Below are 20121 nucleotides of genomic sequence, written 5' to 3'. Positions count from 1 at the left end.
CAGAAACCACAATCTTTCTCAGGGTGAAGTCACAAGCAAACCCAAAACCTGTGCTCAACCCTCTTGTAGCTTGGAACACAGAAGTAAGGCTTAACTTAGAGTTTTGGTGTGGTACCCATTGAGACAGCCTTTGGAATGAGCACCGCTGGGCTGGACCAGGGTGCTCTATCATGTCAAACTCCAGACCTTCTCCTTGATGCTTGCCCTCACGTTGTATGAGAATCAATAGATTTTGCTTTGACAGGTGGACTGTCACCAGTGACAATAGTGTGGGTACTTGTTTGTATGCCCAGGAATGAGGGCGAATAGAGAGGTGAACTATCCCAATAGCTGGCGACAGTCCTTCTGCTGCTCTGGGTTCAGGGTAGGGGACACCCTCCACTGACCAATATTTCTCCTTGGATGACAAGAGATGAGATCAGAGAGAGGTTCACTATCCTCCTTGACTTCATCATTTCACCAACAACATGGTGGTCTCAGACCTCTCATAGTCGGGATCAGGCGATTGATGTGGAGCACCTGTAGGTGGTTTCTGGGGTTCTTGAGGTCCACCAGGTAGGTGGCCCCCCCCTTCCTTTCAAACACCTCATAGGGTCCTGTCCAACGATTTTGTAGGGCCCTGGACTCCATTGGTTCCATCATGCACACCTTATGGCCAGGCTGCAACTCAACCAAAGTGGCCCTCTGGTCATGCCATTGCTTCATCACCTCCTGGCTAGCTTCTAAGTTCTCAGAAGTTAGTTTAGTTTCATGTACCCAACCATGCCCTTGGGTAGTTTCTTGGGAGCTTGCTCCCACCTCTCCTTCAACTGCATGAGAGGTCCCCTTAAAAGGTAACTATAGAGGAGCTCAAAAGGGCTGAGCCCTACTCCTTTATGTTGTACTTCCCCAAATCCAAAGAGCAGGCAGGATCAAGAGGACATCCGACCTCCACCTCCGCCTGCTCTGGTAGGCCTGTAATCATGCCCTCAAGAGTCTTGTTGAGCCTCTCAACAAGCCAATTAGTCTGGGGGTGGTAAGGTGGAGAACTTATAAGTTACCCCACATTCCCTCCACATGGACTTCATATATGCAGACATGAAGTTGGTGCCCATGTCTAACATCACATCCTTGGGGAAACCCACTCAGGTAAAAATCCACATCAAGGCCCTAGTCATTGCAGGTGCAATTATGGTCCACAGTGGGATGGCCTCTGGGTACCTTGCGGCATGGTCCACCAAACCAGAATAAACCTCGTTGCCCATGGGAGTTTTCAGGTCCAAGGGCCCAACAATGTTGATGCCCACCCTCTCAAAGGGATGCCAAGAACAGGCATGGGAGCCAGGGGAGCATTAAGCTTCTTTCCTGTCTTCAACTCACTTGACAGTCCTACAGAAAGCATCAGAGGTTCTCCTCATCTAGGGTCAATACAAAAGGGTGACAACCCTGTCAGAAGTCTTTTCCTCCCCCAGATGTCCTGCCAAGTGAATCTCATGAGCCACACCCCATTCAAAAGCCCTACAACATTGAGTGACCGGACCCCCAGCACATGTGCTGGCCAAGGCACAGGCACCTTAGTCTTGCTGAAAAGCTTCTCTCCCACCTCCAGAACAATCATAACAAACTAGAAGGCTATTATTAAATGCATAACTCATCATGGGAAACACACAGCTATCTAAACCCTAGACGCAATCAACATCCACAAACTGCATCTCTAACATTTATGTGGAGCAACTTCTGTCTCACCTCTTTTATCATCAAGCCTGTCACAATTTGCTACAAAAAATTAGGCCATAGCAACTACAGACAGTGGAAGAGACTAAGGGCCTGATTTAGATATTGGCAGAAGGGTTACTCTGTCACAATGGTGATGGATATCCCATCTGCCAAAATTGAAATCCCATAGGACATAATGGGATGTAGATTTTGGTGGATGGGATATCTGTCACCGTTATGACAGAGTAACCCGTCCGCCAATATCTAAATCAGGCCCTAAATCTCTTTGCATTCCACTGTCATCTCTAAGTAGTCTCAGCCAAATAACAGCAATGTTTCACTAATATGGTTGGATTTCCATAGCATTCAACAAACTGTTATCTCTTAATACATGCACACTTCTAAGCATCATCACAGGATTGGGTGGGTAAATGAACAAAAATGATGAAATCATAAACCACTGTACATCAACACCAAGGAAAGAAATTAAAAAATCTTTGTGACAAAATAATTCTTAAGTGAATCAACTAGATCTACCAATCTTTAAAGAAGAAGGAAAAAAGACTAGTTTATCACAACCAGATTTCCATCACCAAATGCTCTACCAAAGAACTCAATAGGATCCTCACCAAAGGGTGCAACACCACAGAGATTTATCTTTCTTAACATTTTTGTACTTCCATGGGGGACCAGCTTGTGACCAAAATAAAGATGCTGGAAATAATGCCGATGGAACAAAGCATCCGCCTGACAGCCCTATGTAACCAATCTTAAGAGGACTTCATGAAGAGACAACAGAAACTTGTCTCCTTTAAGCATCTGTCAGCCTCCCAAATGTGACAACCTAGTAAAGGTCTGGAGGCTTATTGCCAGACCCATGCCTGCCACAAAACCTCAAGAGTATCGTACTCTCAAAAGCTGCCACATTCACAGAAACGTCTATCGTCAACAATAATCATCTGGCACCTTTCCTTCAGACCTCAATATTTCTTTACCATGACTACTTGTCAAGAAGTATAATCTAGATGCAGCAGGTCCTGCCTCCTGTAGAGCAATCTTGAAATAACTGTTTCTTGACAAGCTGTTCCAAATATCAGTGTTTACTCAGATTTGTGATTCAAAGGACATTGCTTACTTTCAGATCAGCAAACTGGATTTTGCCATGAAAAAGAAACTGAGGCCCTCATTCTTACCTTGGCGGACGGCGGAGGCCGTCCACCAAGGTACCGCCGACAAATGACCGCACCGCGGTCAAAAGACCGCGGCGGCCATTTAAACATTTCCGCTGGGCCGGCGGGCGCTCTCCAAAAGAGCGCCCGCCGGCCCAGCGGAAATGCCCCTGCAACGAGGACGCCGGCTCAGAATTGAGCCGGCGGAGTTGCAGGGGTGTGACGGGTGCAGTTGCACCCGTCGCGTATTTCAGTGTCTGCTTTGCAGACACTGAAATACTTTGTTGGGCCCTCTTACGGGGGCCCCTGCAGTGCCCATGCCATTGGCATGGGCACTGCAGGGGCCCCCAGGGGCCCCGCGGCACCCCCTACCGCCATCCTGTTCCTAGGGGGTGTCAGAATCGAGGATTCCCCCGAGCAGCGGAAAGTCGGCGGGAGACCGCCGACTTTCCGTTGTTCCGCCGCGGTCAGAATGCTCGTGGGAGCACCGCCAGCCTGTTGGCGGTGCTCCCGTGGTCGGTGACCCTGGCGGTCACCGGCCGCCAGGGTCAGAATGACCCCCTGAATCTGTTCTGATTTCAATTTCAGACGAAGACGACTATGAACAGGAATGGAATCACTGCACTTCTACAACTAGATCTGTCTGCCACTATCAATACATTCCACAACCACTCCCATCTAGTGAGGCTAGAGAAACTTTGCATCAGGGTAAGCATAGTTCACTGGATCTCCTCCCACCAGATGAAGAGATTCAGCATAATTTGTCAGCCACCATTCACATCACCTACTTTTACCATTGACTCTAGTGTACTTTAGAGCTTCATCATCACTGCACTTGTCTTCAGTACCAAAATGTGAACATAACCAGATAACATGACATCCTTCAATCTAACATGCAACAAATAAAGTAGTTACATTCAACTAATCATAAACCTGTAAAAATATAAGGGCCTGATTTAGATATTGGGGGACGAGCTACTCTGCCACAACGGTGACAGATATCCCGTCCACCGAAATCTAAATCACATTAAATCCTATGGGATTTAGATTTCGGGGAATGGGATATCAAGCACCGTTGTGACGTAATCCACCAATACCAAATCAGGCCCAAAAACTATAGATAGCTGAGGACTTGACCATCAACTACTGGATGCACAGAAATAACCTCATGTTGAACCCTTTCAAAACAGAAGTGAGAACCCTGGGAGTGATCATGAAGTTCATTCCATTAGAGGTCCTGCATGAGAACCAAGTCACAAAAGTGCCTTTTTCTTCCTGTGTGTTTTACAATGAAAATTCCTATATCTACATTTAAGGCATGGGTTCTACGCTACCACCTCCTTAAAGTATGTAAATTAACTTTACCCATTAGGGGTGCTGTTTCTCCATCAAATGCTAGATTGAATGCAGAAAACATCAACAAGATAAATCCTGCGCGTTCATATACACAACCACATTTGTAATCAGGGAGAGTGGAATTTGAAACATGATTGTATTAAAGTTTCACAGAAGGCCATCTACTATTATAAAATACATCTTGAACTTTACTTAGATGATGCTACTAAAAATAAATCTTAGGTATGTGTGTGATTTTGATTTGGAAGCATACAGAGCGCCTGAAGCAGAATCTGGCTATTAGCATATTAAAACAAATATTAGCATATTAAAATGCCTACTAAAATACAATTGCTACTTACATAGAAATTGGGCTTCTTGCTTACTTCTGCAAGTTTCACTTGGTATGAAAAGCAGATGGGTTGGGATGAACGAATGGTTAATGGCTGCATCCATCGAATCCTGAGGCCTGCTTCTTCAGGATAAAGTGACATATTGATTGGAGGATTCAGCTTCTCTGAAAATATTACTGAGCAAAGTTAGTTTTTTTACATATTTATATATATTTACTTTTGCAGAAGATACATATGTATGGCATCTCTAAGCTTAACGATTCCCACTGCTAAAACCATTATGTATAAAGCAAATAGCTTTGTTGGGTTGGCTTTCTTCTTTCAGATGGTACCACAATCATGCACTTTAAACAAGTGGAGTTTATCAAATTGAATAATTGCACAGTGCAAAACCATAGTTTGCATAGTGCTGTTAAGAGGTGAACGAATGTTTTCTTCTCTTAAAAGCACATCTGCTATCAGACTGTCACAGTATGCAATTACATTTTACACCATTTAATAATGAAAGAAGACATCAAAAAGCGCTGCTCTTAAAGTATGAATGCAACACAGAAGATGGAACAATCACATTAGCTAAAGTTCAGACTGCCGTGGGAGACCCAGGGCAACTGAGCTTCATGACTGTGGAAATGTTGTACTTTTAGATATTGGAGAGAATGGTGACCTGCGGTCCTGGGACTGTTGGGTGTTTCCACAATCCCTCATATTTGTAGGAACATGGTGGCAGATTTTCATAGGTGGTGGAATGTGGCCAGTGGGCGGATAGTAAAGGCAGATCTTCCTACAGATGTGACTCCATCTCCTCCCTTCAATCCTTTCCTTAAGGCACAAACAGCAGCACTTAACTTGTGTGAGTAGTTGCAAATGATGAGCACCAGTACTAATTTTCTGGGACCCATGGCTAATTTTTCATCATTAGACTTTGACCCAGAACAAGATAATGAAAGAACAGTAAAGAAATAGGAAGTGAAAGACAGGATGGATTTGACCAAGAGTAAAATCTGGGATGAAAATTAACCTTCAATAGTGACATGAAGAGAAAGGAAGTGTGGGACAAAAGAAACCACGATTAGGCAGTATCACTATAAGACAGGTAACTGCTGCAATCAGCAGCACAGACAGGGAGCTCCAAAAAACAACTACAGGCCCTGCACTTTTTTTCTTTTAAAAAATTAAGGCATGGGTCTTACTATATTTAAAATGTAACCAACATCTACTTCCTTAAATTACAGTCATTCAGAGGCAATTATAAACCTATTACACTAAAGCTTGAACATACACATTTTAAAAAATAACTTAAGAGTTGAGCACATAAACTATTGCCATGTTTATTGGATAGTTTTGACCTTTCTGCAAAAAAAAGTTACAAAATGTTGTTGTTAGACTTGCCATCCTCAGTGTGGTTCCCCTCACTTTTTGCCTTCTGATCTCCTGTTTTTCTGACTTGATTTTTGCTGGCTTTGGATTCTGTGCACTTTACCACTGCTAACCAGTGCTACAGTACAATGGTTCTGTACTCTAACAACATGTTAACATTGGCTTATCCGCAATTGGCATATTTAATTTACTTGTAAGTCCCTAGTAATGGAAACTATGGCCCATATTTATACTTTTTGTGTGGCACTTTTGTGTCATTTTTTGACGCAAAAGCGGAGCAAATTGACAAAATACAATTATATTTTGTAAGTTTGCGCCGGTTGTTCATCAAAAGATGACGCAAATGCTGCGCGAAAAAAAGTATAAATATGGGCCTATGTGCCCAGGGCCTGTACATTAAGTGCTAGTAGTGGGCCTGCAGCACTGATTGTGCCACCCACTACAGCACCCTTTAAACATGCCTCAGGCTTGCCACTGCAGAACCTGTGTGTGCAGTTTTAAACATGCATCAAAAGGGGTTTGGTGACGAGCAAGACCCTACTGCAAGGTTCAAATGGGGTTTTAATAACAAAAAATGATACTGTTAGAAAATTGAACTCTTGAGAAACAGAAAATAGAGTATCAGTAAACAGGGAAGAGGCATCACGTTTTTGAATGGAAGTGACTTGAGCTACATTCATTTTTTTCTAAGCACATTTGCAAAGGGCTGGTGATCATTTTCCTGGCAAGACAAAGTATGAACCCTGCACTGTAAAGGGGCAGAAAAGGCTATTTTCATGTGCCACAAAATACCCAGAGGGAAGAACATACAAAATGTAATAACAGGGTGCAGATGATGAAGACACCACCAACTGCTATGGGATGCTAGTGTGATTAGGAGGTCAATCCTGACAAGCATGTGCCAACTGCCCTTTCACCTTTTGTGGTATGGCTCACTCTGAACTCCTGCTCTGCCCTATCAGTGTAGAATGACGGTTTCAGCCATAGAGTAGACAATTGTTGCTTGATGCAAATTGGTTCCATTGACTGACCTTATTCTTCTGGCAGTTTTCTACATTTAACATTATTATTTGGTAGCAGCTGTTTACTCAGCCACTGGGTAAATAGTGAATGTCCTCTGCTGTTTACTCTGCTGCTGCCTAAATAACAGAGATTATGCACTATTTGATTGGCAGCTGTGTAAATAGGTAGCATGTTTCATGATGTACCTGGCCACAAACTAAATAGCAGAGATTAGGTTCTATTTGGCAGGTGGCTGTACAAACAGCAACAAAACTTCACTTTTCAATGAGCTGCTGACTAGATAACAGAGATTATGTACTATTTGGACAACAACCATGCAAAAGGTAAAGAAACTTCATTAGTTATTTGGCAGCAGACTAGACAGTAGAAGTCATGTATTTTTGGCCGACAATTCAAAAAGCCGTTCAAACAGCAAAGACACTTCACTACTTAGGGGGCCTCTGACTAGATAGCAGAGATCATGTACTATTTGGCCTGCTGACTTGGTAGGAGTAATCTTGTACTATTTAGCTAGTGGCCATGCAAACAACAAAGATACTTAATTATGTATCCAGCTGCCAACTGAAATAGTAGAGATCGAGGACTATTTCATCAGAGATCATGCAAACAGCTTAGACACTTCTCCATTTTCATGGTCTCCAAATAAATAGCATAGATTTTGCACTATTTGCCCACAGTCTAGTAATAGTGAAGAAACTTTACTATTTAGCAGTTCGATGACTAAATAGACAAGTTTATCTACAATTTCGACAATGGCTGTACAAATAGCAAAGAAGCTTCACTATTTACCTGGCCGCTGACTAGATAGTAGACAGCATGTACTATTTGGTCGGCAGCAGTGCAAATAGCAACAAAAAAAAACTTTTTACCCAATGGCTGTCTAAATAGTAAAGATCATGTACTATTTCGCCAGCAGACCAGGCTGGGCCCCCCTGATTAGAGGTTGTACACCATGTGCCTTGGAGGCACAGTGGTGACAGGGTCTGCTGATGAGCCTAAGGCCACGGTAGCCAGTTCCTCGCATTGAGAGGGGGCCACGGCCCCTAGGGAGTTATGTTATTACCGGGCTGGCTCTGTTACAGGGAATCGCTGGGACCTGAGTAGGAGCGACCGAGATATGGGACCAATAGAGGTATCCTGCAGCCTATCATGCTTTGGGGACAGTGGCCGGCCTCTCGTGAATCCACTGCATTGACAGAAAGATGAGTACAAGTTGCGATATCTCTTTAGTGCCTCTCTCTGCTATTTCAGTCACAGTCTGGGCCCTTTGCCCCAGCCATAATGTGATTTATCATGGCAGCCTCCATGCCGGACTGCACCCGCTCCTGGACTGATGTATTAACGCTGAATAATGTAAACTGGAATACTATTTCCCTGCAAGACTAACGGGCTCACCCTGCAGATCAAAGTTTAAGGCCAGTGGCCCTCAATGTGAATTTACTATTTACCACCATCATGGGGAAAGGGATCTGAAAACACGCCAAGTTGCACTTCGGGCACAAAAAGGCAACATGCAAAACCACACTGGGGTCAGATAATGAAGATTAATAAATCCTGGAAGATTCTTCCTGAGGAGGAGACACAATATGGCTGCAGGATCTGTGAGGCATGCTGCAGTCAATCAGAAACAAAATAAACTCCCTAGCCTCCAGATTTAAAAGACTTATCGAAAGACTGGACAGACAAACGCAAGGCTGGATGGCAGGGAGAAGCGCATCTTGGATCTGGGGGCCAACAGTAGTGCCAATGCAAAACATTTGAATAAAATGGAAAAACTGATGTCCCAAGTTGTAGCGAAAAATAAGTACTTCAGAAGCCCGGCTGCACCGTAATAGCATACCGAATTTCTAAATAGGCAAATCTTCAGCATTGCACCTCTCAGACACATTTGTGGAACATTGCTTGTCGCATCGGGCTCTTTGGTGCAGCTGAGGTCCCATCCTTTCTAGTTGAAAGCACCCATGGGTCTCTTGGGCGGCGTCCACCTCTGAAGCCCCACCTCGGCCTTTTATAGCTCAGTTTTAGTGAACACAAAGTGCTTTAAATGGAAAAATAAAAGTGCAGGTACTCTCTATCAGAGTACCTGCTTGTTTCTGAGAAGTGCCGGTGCTCTTCAATTAAAAGTATTACGTTTTTCTTGAGATATGCCGGTACTCTCCCTCTCAAAATAAAAAAGTGCCAGTACTCAGTACCGGAGAGTAAAGGCCCATTTAAAGCACTGCTGCCAGGGATCCGCTATATGTATCTTTCCAGACTTCACCAAATCAGTACAGAAGGCCCGTAGGAAGTTCACAGAAGTGATCAAACTATTGTGCACCAAGGGGTTAAGATACAGCTTACTCTACCTGACACAGTTAAAAAGACTGCCATAGATAACAAGTCTGCCATGTGACACGTGTCACGCTCACATGTGACATATGCCACAACTCTTGTGACATATGCCACAGCATAGTTTTTGGACACGCTCTTTTGTGAATAATTGCAAATAGAGATAGTGTGTGTTTTCGAAAGGGCTCTTTTCCTCTTGGGTAAACTAAAGAAAGAAAGAAAAAGGAAAAACAATATAAAAAAATATTATCCAAGTGGGGTTTGGACTTTAGTCTACAAGGTAAATTATTATAGATATCAACCACTATCCCAACTGTCCTGTTGACCTCTTTAACTACCTAAAGCATTTTTAACTTAGCAAAAGTGTAGACGTCCTTTTTCTATTTCCATGGCGATTTTTATCTTACATGCCACAAATTCACAGTTGCTTTCCACACTTCATAAGCAACTAACCCTTCATCTCCTTCACCCAGGCACTCCCCATGCGTTGATTTTTGTTATACAAGCTTCCTTTATCTCTCATTCCACAAATTAAGGGATTTCTTTCATTGTAAACCTTGCTCCACCTTGCACATGCCACAGCATGTCACAAAGAATTAACATGCACTACTGTGACTAAATAGGCCACAAATCGCCCAGGCAGTGCCAGGGGGATATTTAAAATGGGACCTCTTTCAATTGATTAAAATAAAAAATAAAAAAAACAACCTAAAATGATTTTACTCAGGTGGGGTTAAACCCATCTAATCTTATGGCAAGACCGGAGGCTCATATTATGCCTTCTAATCTTTTATTAATTTTCATTTATTTTAACAACAGCAGTCAATATAACACTATAATCAAAACTCCTGAAGGCTGAACGAAAATAGCTAATGGGAGGAAAAAACTTTAGCTTCACATCCACCAATAGGGTGACTAACATGAGTATAACACCAAACTTGACTGCGAACAGCCCTCTTTTCTTGCTGCTCGCAGTCAAGATAAGTATTATACTTTTGTTTACCGCTATATAACGACTACGATAACATTTCCATTAATGTGTTTATCGATTTTGTATGAGTGTTATAGCAGTTGTAAGGTATTTCTATCCTTTATAGCAGATTCCCAGTCAGCACGTTGCCGCATTTGCACCTGCATGGTTCTCTTACTATCTCTCATTCCACAAATTAAGGGATTTCTTTTGTTGTAAACCTTGCTCCCCCTTTCACATGCAAAAGCATGTCACAAATTTCCAACATGCACTGCCATAACTAAATAGGCCACAAATCGTCCAGACAGTGCCATGGGCTGATTTATAATGGGGCCTCTTTCATTTGGCTAAAATTGAAAAATAATAATAATTAAAAAAAAACTTCAAAAATGATTTTGCTTCAGGTGAGGTTTAAACCCTGGTCAACAGTATCAGTAACCCAAGTTGCTAACTACTGGACCAAGTACTACATGGGTGGTTCTGCCTTCCAAAATGCCTTGTAATCAGAGAGACAGTGATGAAGTCTGTCTTTTATTTCTTTGGCGATTTTTAGGTAACATGCCAAAAATGTACAGGCGTTTTTCACACTTAATAAACAAATTACCCTTCCTCTATTTTACCCTGGCACTTGCCCATGCATTTATTTTTATTATACAAGCTTCCTACATCTCTCATTCCACAAATTAAGAGATTTCTCACATTGTAAACCTTGCTCCTACTACCACATTCCACAGCATGTCACAAATTATCCAGACAGTGCCAAGGGGTGATTGACAATGGGACCTCTTTCATTTGGCTAAAATTAAAAAAAAAATGAAAAACAACTTCAAAAACGATATTTCTCCAGGTAAGGGTTAAACACTGGTCAAAAGGGGTCATAACCCAAACTGTTAACCACTGAGCCTAGCACTCCATGTGCAGTTTGAATTGGCGAAATGCCTTGCAACCAGAGAGACAGTGATGATGTCCTTCTTTTAATTTTTATGGTGATTTTTAGGTTACATGCCCCAAATTCACAATTGCTTTTCACACTTAATAAACAAATAACCCTTCCTCTCTTTTACCCTGGCACTGGCCCCATGCATTTATTTTTACTATACAAGCTTCCTCTATCTCTCATACCACAAATTAGGGAATGTCTTTCAATGTAATCCTTGCTTCCCCTTCCACATGCCTCAGCATGTCACAAATTTCTAACATGCACTGCCATGACTAAATAGGCAACAAATTGTCCAGACTGTGCCAGAGAGTGATTTACAATGGGACCTCTTTCATTTGGCTAAAATAAAAAAAATAAAAAACAACTTCAAAAGCAAATTTTCTCCAAGTGGGGTTTGATCCCTGGTCAAAAGTAATGCTAACTTATACAAATAACCACTTGACTAACCACAAAAATTATGGCATTTTATGGCAAAATGCCTTGTAATGTAGATCTGCCGAGCATTTATGATGGAAAGTCTTGATTTTTATTAAAGACATGTAGGCGAGTATTATGCTAATACTTTTCCTGCTTTGATTAATAGCAGCAGTCAAGAAACAGATCAAACTACAAATCCCATGCGGCTGGGACAAAGACCAATGATACGACAAAAAACAGAATACAGAGATCCAATCAGGAACTAGGCAATGAGTTTTATACCTAACTTGACTGAAAGCAGCCATCTTTTCTTGAGCGAGAAGTAAGGATAAGTAGAAAACATTGGATAGATTAAACAAATAACAGTCACAGCCAGAATCCAAGTAAAACAATCCGGGAGGAGAAGAATCTGGGAAAGAAGAGAGGGATCCTCTTGACAGCTTGGAGGCATGAAGCTGAACAATGCCTGCTCAAACAAAGACGAAGTCGTTGGCTGATCGGGAGACACTTTCTTCCTAAGGGGATAACGCAGTTGGTGTAGAAACAGCTGTAGTGCAGAAAAAAACATAGCATTAGCAAGTTAGTGGTGGGATAATACTCACGTCTGTATCTTTAAAAAAATTAAGACTTTCCGTCATACATACTAGGAAAATCTACATTTTATGTCAAGACCGGAGGCTCATATTATGCTTGTTTAAAGCACATCAACTACCAGAGATGAAGCAGTTACTACAGGTTTACAATAATAGGTTCTAAATGTAGAATCATTAGATCAATCTGCAGATTTCAGAATGTCCTCCAAACCAGAGCCTGCCCAAAAGGCTCTGAAAACCATGGCAGTGCGAGTAGAATGGGCTCTAAAGACAGAGGTGTCAATACCAGCTAAGGACATTACCCATTTGACCCACCGGGCCAATGTCAGGGAGAACACAGGAGCAAGGGGTCTTTGGAAAGAGTTTGCGAGGAAGACAGAATTCCCAAAAGCTCTTTGCTAGCTCTGCTAGGATTTTGATTTGGTTCTCCCTAGGTGGTTTATGTAACGAACTGCTGACAAGTTGTCCACCATGAGAAGGATTGGGCATTGGATTCTGTTCTTTGTGAAGTTTTTGATGAAAAGGAACCTGCAAGCATGTCTAAACAGTTGATGTGCAGAGAGGACTCCAAAGGAAACCATGGACCTCCAGACGATGTTGGACCATACCGGGCTCCCCAACCTGCATCAGATTCTAACACAAGATCTCGGGCCAAAGTGAGGATGGTTCTGTCATTCCAAGTATCTAAATGGTCTATCCACCATAGGTGTTTTATTTTGGAGTCCTGGTCCAGGGGAACGGAGTCTGAATAGGCAAGACCTTGCAGAGAGGACAAATCTTCAGCATGTGAAGACCTTGATAGTGCAAAGGTTCTGGAAAAATAGTCTGAACTTATGAAGAAAGCGGACCGACAATCCTTGCATGAGATCTGTGGGAAATACTTGGTAATTTCAGAGTGTGATGGATTTCTACTTTTATGCAGATGACTTTGGATTGAGGAAGATGTAAAGTGGTTTCTGGAGAATTTATAAGGAATCTGAGGAATTCTATCTGTTGAGTTGGGATTAAGACTGACTTTTCCATGTTTATAAGGAATACTACATCTGCTAAGAGAGAGGACGTGAGAGAAATCTGATCTCAGAGAGACTGAGGATTTTGACACATCAAAAGAATGTCGTCCAGGTAAATGATAAGTCTCATGCCTTGGGCCCTGAGAAAGGATACTATCGGCTTCATAAGCTTGGTGAAGCACCAAGGTGCGGATGATAGGCCAAAAGGAAGGAAAGAAAATTGATATGTTTTCCCTTGCCGCTGAAATTGAAGGAATTTCCTGTAATCGTTATGAATGGATACTGTAAGATATGCATCCTGAAGATAGAAGCAAACCATTCAATTATACTGAAGCAAAGAATACTGCAGATGGATGCTAGTCTCCATCTTGAAGTGTCTCTAGACAATGAACTCATTGAAGGCTTTGAGGTTTATTACTGGTCTGAATTTCTTGTTTTTCTTTTTTACCAAACAAAGGCCCATATTTATACTTTTTGACGCTAAACTGCGCTAACGCAGTTTAGCGTCAAAAAGTTTTGCGCCGTCTAACGCCATTCTGAAGCGCCAAGCGGGCGCCGTATTTATGGAATGGCGTTAGACGGCGCAATCAGACCGGCGCTGCCTGGTTTGCGTGGGAAAAAACCACGTAGACCAGACAGCGCCGGCGTAGGGGGAAAATGGCGCATGGGCGTCTTAAAATGGGGCAAGTCAGGTTACGTCGAAAAAATCGTCTTAACCCGACTTGCGCCATTTTTTAACGACGCCCATCCCCCATCAACATGACTCCTATCATTGTAAAGATAGGAGTCATGCCCCCTTGCCCAATGGCCATGCCCAGGGGACTTCTGTCCCCTGGGCATGGTCATTGGGCATAGTGGCATGTAGGGGGGCACAAATAAGGCCCCCCTATGCCACCAAAAAAAAATATAAAAAATAAAAAATTATACTTACCTGAACTTACCTGAATGTCCCTGGGGTGGGTCCCTCCATCCTTGGGGGTCCTCCTGGGGTGGGCAAGGGTGGCAGGGGGGGTCCCTGGGGGCATGGGAGGGCACCTGTGGGCTCATTTTGAGCCCACAGGCCCCTTAACGCCTGCCCTGAGCAGGCGTTAAAAAGTGGCGCAAATGCGCCGTTTTTAGCCACGCCAACTCCCGGGCGTCTCTTTTGCCCGGGAGTATAAATACCACGTAAAGGCCTGGGAGTCATTTTTTAGACGGGAACGCCTCCCTTGCATATCATTAACGCAAGGAAGGGGTTCACGCTAAAAAATGACGCACATTCCGGGAACTTTGGCGCTATTCGCCTCTAACGCCATAGTATAAATATGGCGTTAGTTGGCGTTAGTTTTGCGTCGAAATTGCGTCAAAAAAAACGACGCAATTTCGGCGCAAACGGAGTATAAATATGGCCCAAAGTGTGCTTAAGAAACCTAAAAGATGGGGCTGAGAGATCTGAATCACTCTTTTCTGTAGAAGAGAGGAAATTTCCTGAGAAACTAAAAGTGATATCTCTTTTGAAAATTTGAGGGGAAGAGGAGGCATGGACTGATAAGGAATTTTGTACAACTCTATAGAATAACCTTGGACTGTGGCTAACACCCAGGGGTCTGACGTAATCATACGCCATTTTTGTAGGAAGAACTTTAACCAACCCCCTACTGAAGGAGGGACAGAAAGTGGACTTACCTGCAGATTGAGTAAATCTGGAATATATCTGCTGATGACCTCAGAAGCCTCTCAAACATTGTGGGTAGAACTGAGGATGGAAGTCCTGGTTTGAGGCTGCAAAGAAACCTTTGAATCCTTGATTTCTGGGATAACAGCCGATAGAGGGGTACCTGCCTCTACCGGCCCTGGTGAAAACCTGGTTGGAAAACACTTTTTTGAGTGATTGCTGGGCTTTGTCAAGAGGCAAAGGCTGTAACATATTTGCTTAGCTCCATTATGAAGGAGTCACCGAACAACAGCCCATTCGCCTTACGATCAGGATCTAATGAAGCCAGGTTAGCTAGTTTGGTGTCCAACTTTAACAGCAAGCCCCTGCGCTGCTCATGAGTAAGGGTGTAATTTGAGTTCCCCAGCAAAGAAAGGCTCTCTGGGTCCACATTGAAAGTTCTTCGGCATCAATATCCACTTTTTCCAACCTTGTGGTTTCTGCAATGTAAAAAATATGTGACAATGGGCCCATAATATCCAGTAGTTTATCTTGACACGTGGAACAGACCTTGTCTGCGCCTTTACGAGGATCCTTTCCAAACTTAGAAAAGAAAGTCAGCATATTGGAATCTATGGAAGGGGTAGAAGCAATATGGAAGGACATCAAAGATCATTTCTGATCTAAGCTTTGCCCTGGTCTGTTTATCCAGAGGAAGGGGTATATTCGCTGACATGGTTTGAAGGGATCCACTCAGTGGAATTCGGGTGATGTATAAACTGGGGGTCACACATGGGATTACCCTTGGAATCCAAAATAGTCTTGGAGGCAGAAGTCTCTTGGAAGGAGGATTTTGGAATCTTTGATTTTGGATCAGACCAGAAATCTGATTCATCCCCAGCATCAGAATTATCATCGGAGTCAATGTCCACCACATCCTCATCTGTATCATGGATTTTAGTTATCACAATTTGTTTGTGACTGTTTTGTAAATTCTTTGTTTTGATTCTTGATTTGAAACCAGAGGTAGATGGATACTTCCGCTCCTTGGAAGGAACTTTGTCCTCAGTCACAGGTGAGGTATGCTCATGAATCCCAAGCGCAGTCTTTTTAGTATTAATATTTTTTGTGGTAAAGTCTTTCAAAGCCGTGCACTTTCTGCTTTCTCCCACAGATAGGGCCATATTGGAATGAGACATCCAGTTCAAAACAGTTGTTTCAAAATGTTTGGTAACCTTGTTCATAGATGCTGACACAGCTTTGGACACAGCAGCTTAGAAAAAAGTCTTTAAGACTACTTTTAAGCTCTGCATAATTTTTCTCTGAATCCTGGGAAAAAAGAGGATGGATTATGTGACTCCATTAGTCATATATTAATTTAGTATAAATGTATTGAATCAAGTAAAATAGGAATAAATGAAAGAAATGAAATAGGGCTCTAACGTGAAGAACTCCACAGATTCCCAAAGCCCAAAACTGGAGGGGGGAAAGAGTTAAACTTGAGGATGGTTGGCTCCTTCCCAAAAGGGAAATGCAAGCTGAAGAGGGTGCGTGAGGGGAAGGAGGCAGCACCCCTAGAAGCACAGATGGGGAAACGAGAAGAGTCACATTTCGCTTCGGAGGAAAAGGAGACCAAAGTGCCAGTAAAAAGCATATACCGACAGTGAACTGGAAAGAAGGGCCGTAGAAGGCCAAAGGACAACACAAATTTTTTACTGAGGTATGGGATAGAGCACTGCGCCACATGAGGAGAACACGACGAGCGCAATAACAAAAATGCTAAAGGGGATAAAACTGTGCGCGCACACAATGCAGCACATATAGAATAGCTCACAAGCAGAATACATTTATTGGAATGTTAACAAACAATAATCAATAAAAAATTCCACATTGAAACTAGAAATGGGGTATATTTATCTTGACTGCGAGCAGCAAGAAAAGAGGGCTGCTTGCAGTCAAGTTAGATATCAGACCCGTTGCCTGGTCCCTGATGGGATCTCTGTTTTGTTTTTTTTGTTGATCCCAATGACCTTTCTTCCCAGCTGCATGGGATTTGTAGTTTGTTCTTTTTCTTGACTGCTGCTATTCATTAAAGCAAGAGAAGTATTAGCTTCCGGTCTTGCCATAAAATAATAGACATAGGCCCTCATTACGACCTTGGCGGGCGGAAACCTAGTTTCCGCCCGCTGGCCCAGCGGCGATCTCGGCCGCAACACAGGAGCCGGCTCCAAATGGAGCCGGCGGTGTTGCAGCCGTGTGACGGGTGCAGTTGCACCCGTCACGCTTTTCACTGTCTGCATAGCAGACAGTAAAAAGCTGCACGGGGCCCCTATCAGGAGGCCCCTGCACTGCCCATGCCAGGGGCCTGCGACTCCCCGTACCGCCAGCCTTTTCCTGGCGGTTCAAACTGCCAGGAAAAGGCTAGCGGTAGGGGGACTCCTAATCCCCTGGGCAGCGCTGCTAGCAGCGCTGCCCTGGCGGATTACTACCACCGGGGCCATTGTGGCAGGAAACCGCCGGCCCCAGCGGTGCTACTGCGGCGGAATGACCTGGGAAGCACCGCAGGCGTGTTGGCGGTGCTTCCATCATAACAGCCCTGGCTGTCTTGGACCGCCAGGGTTGTAATGACCCCCATAGTCATGAAGTCCCACGTTTATTTCCATGGTGATTTTTAGGTTACACGCCACAAATTGCTTTCTACACTTAATAAACAAATAACCCTTCCTCTTTGCTTTAATTTTTTTATACAAGCTTCCTCAATTTCTCATTCCACAAATTAAGGCATTTCTTTCCCCTCAAACCTTGCTCCTCCTTCCACATGCCACAGCATGTCACAAATTTCTAACATGCACTGCCATGGCCCCTGTGGCCCCCTGCACTTGTTCTCCACCAACCTTTTCATGGCAGTCAGCCTGCCATAAAAAGGCTGGCGGAGAACCAGGCTGTAATCAGCAGGGTGGCGCTGAGTTTAGTGCCACCCTGGCTGATTACAACATGCACCACCTTCAGCCTGTGAAGATTTGAGATCCTGGCGGGGACAGCGGTAGGTTGGCGGTTGTGCCCACCAACCTTATAATGTGGCGGTCGGACCGCCACAACGTCCCAACAGTAACCTCAAGGCTTGCAGTCTTCAGACCGCCAGCCCCATAATCAGGCCCATAGTATTTAATTCACTCAGTAATGGTCGATATTGCTGTGTTTTTTATGTGTTTTGTGAAATTAGGGACTGTGGGCTTGTGAAAAATATAAGGACAGTCAACATAAGTTGGATGGTGTATTTGAGATCATAAATTCTCCACAGAAGTTATAAGCATAAATGCTGCTGGACTGTCAGTCCTTAATTAGAAGCAACTGGGGCTTGTCAGTGACAGAAAGGTAGCTTATTCGAATTGGATAATTACTTCTCCTGCTGCAATAGAATTGGAAACAGTTATGACTGTGATCCTTTTTTCCCATTGTCACCTTAATATGATAGCATTCTAAAACAGCTGAATGTTTAATGCCATGATGTGCACAGATGTTGAGTCCACTTAAGACAATTCATCAAAGCAAACTATTTAGCAACATATATTATTCATCTCACTGTAGCTCTTTGGTGTTGTAGAGTGTATGATAATCACCAGAGTGTTAACTCTCTAGCAGCCTTAAAACAAAATATTATCATACAAAATTAGAATTACTTCCATTACATTATGTATATTTGCTTTTTAGATATGTGTTTGGACTCATTTGTAAACGATTTATAAATTGCATGTTAGTATTTCATAATGATACTTCAAAGTTAATTTAGCAATCATTATTGTTTTGTTCATGATTTCCGTTAAAGATTTATTTTTCATAAAATGAAAATAATTTTTCTTGGGTGATAAACCATTTCCCTATTACTCAAACAACCATGAAAAAGAGGTGTATTTGTGTTATTAAGTTAAACATAGGCGCACAAATATCTTTGTCTAAAGCTGAAGGGTCCTTGTCCACCGTGTAACCTACTGCTCTACAGTAATCTGAATGAAAACTAACCTTTGTAAGTATATTGTTATTTCATTGGTCAATGAGGTGGAAAAGGTAGCCTCAGTTCCCCAAGAAACGACAAAAGATTATGCAGTAGGAGCAGCCGAAAGAGTATTCGAAAAAAGCGAGACAGGAAAGATGCTAGTTCAAGGTATAGATGGCACCGAATGCATGGCCACAAAGGTGATGGTCTGCCTTTCCCAAGAAAGTGACAATTTAAAAAAGAAGTAATTTAAGTCATGTCTGTTAGTATTATAAGTAGGTATTGTGAGAAGTTCTAGGATGTCATCAAATATTAAAATCCATAACTAAGATAACAAAAGTTTTTAGAGGGAATGTAATGTATATGATTCTGAAGTGATGTTGTTTCTTGTATAAATGAATAGTAACCTTTCTAATTTGGAAAAATAAAACAGCAGGTACTATTACATTTTATTGACAGTGTGTGTATGGCGCTGTCTGATTTTTCAAAAAATGATGACAAAGTGAATGCATTGTTCTTGCCTGTAAAACTGGTTAAAAAGATGCACATTGCATCAATTGTTTTTACTTTGCACGGTTGTTAAATTGCACATTTGTATTTTATGAATGATACAAGTGGTACTTTCACTGTTCCTCTTACCCTATTTGCAAATTAGAATCCATGATAAATGAATAGGTGGTGAAGGATAATGACTTTTGACAAATACAGTAGAACCAGGAAGAACATATTTCCTTTTACCCAATGCATATCCCATGACAACATTTGAGGCTGTAATTCCTGCATTTTTGCTTTTTAGGTTTGACCTCCAAGGCAAGATTCCAAAGACAGATTTTCTCACATTTATTAATTCTCAGGGTATTGAAATGCCATGCACAAGAATGTTTATCCAATGGTTTGTGGCATTCCCAATGGAGGTATATCTTGCTATATAAGTGAACCTCCACACATGTGAGATTATGATTATTTAAAAGTTTTTGTGAAATGAAATTTCAAGCTGTTATCAGTAATACTACACTGTGCAAGTAACTAATCTAAATTAATTTGGTTTAAGTAAAATCACAGAACCAGTGAAAATGTTAGATACCAATTCATCAGAAGACATATTTAAAGAATGATACTGCAGAATGCATTTCATTTTATGGTATGGTAGGACCACGGAGACATCTATTCTATTAAATGTATACATCGAAACATTTAAAAGAATATTTAAGGGCTAGGCATTACTATATTCTAATATGCTCAACAAGTATTTATTTTAAAAAGTTCAAGAGAAACATGCATTCT

The 20121-nt window shown here is 42.4% G+C and overlaps 1 protein-coding gene across 5 annotated transcripts in view; it reads right to left on the bottom strand.

The window, feature by feature from the left end:
• LOC138250365 (interleukin-5 receptor subunit alpha-like) overlaps positions 1 to 20121 on the bottom strand; it is a 318270-nt gene that overhangs the window by 118708 nt on the left and 179441 nt on the right. For all 5 annotated transcript variants that reach the window (XM_069205163.1, XM_069205165.1, XM_069205166.1 and 2 more), the window contains one exon: positions 4562 to 4716. In XM_069205163.1, the coding sequence (XP_069061264.1) occupies positions 4562 to 4716 (155 nt within the window). The remainder of the gene's footprint in view (positions 1 to 4561; positions 4717 to 20121) is intronic.

This window comes from Pleurodeles waltl, chromosome 8, assembly GCF_031143425.1.
Source record: "Pleurodeles waltl isolate 20211129_DDA chromosome 8, aPleWal1.hap1.20221129, whole genome shotgun sequence".
Lineage (NCBI taxonomy): Eukaryota > Metazoa > Chordata > Amphibia > Caudata > Salamandridae > Pleurodeles > Pleurodeles waltl.
The sequence above is the reverse complement of the archived record's forward strand: the minus strand, read 5'-3'. Positions and strand labels throughout refer to the sequence as shown.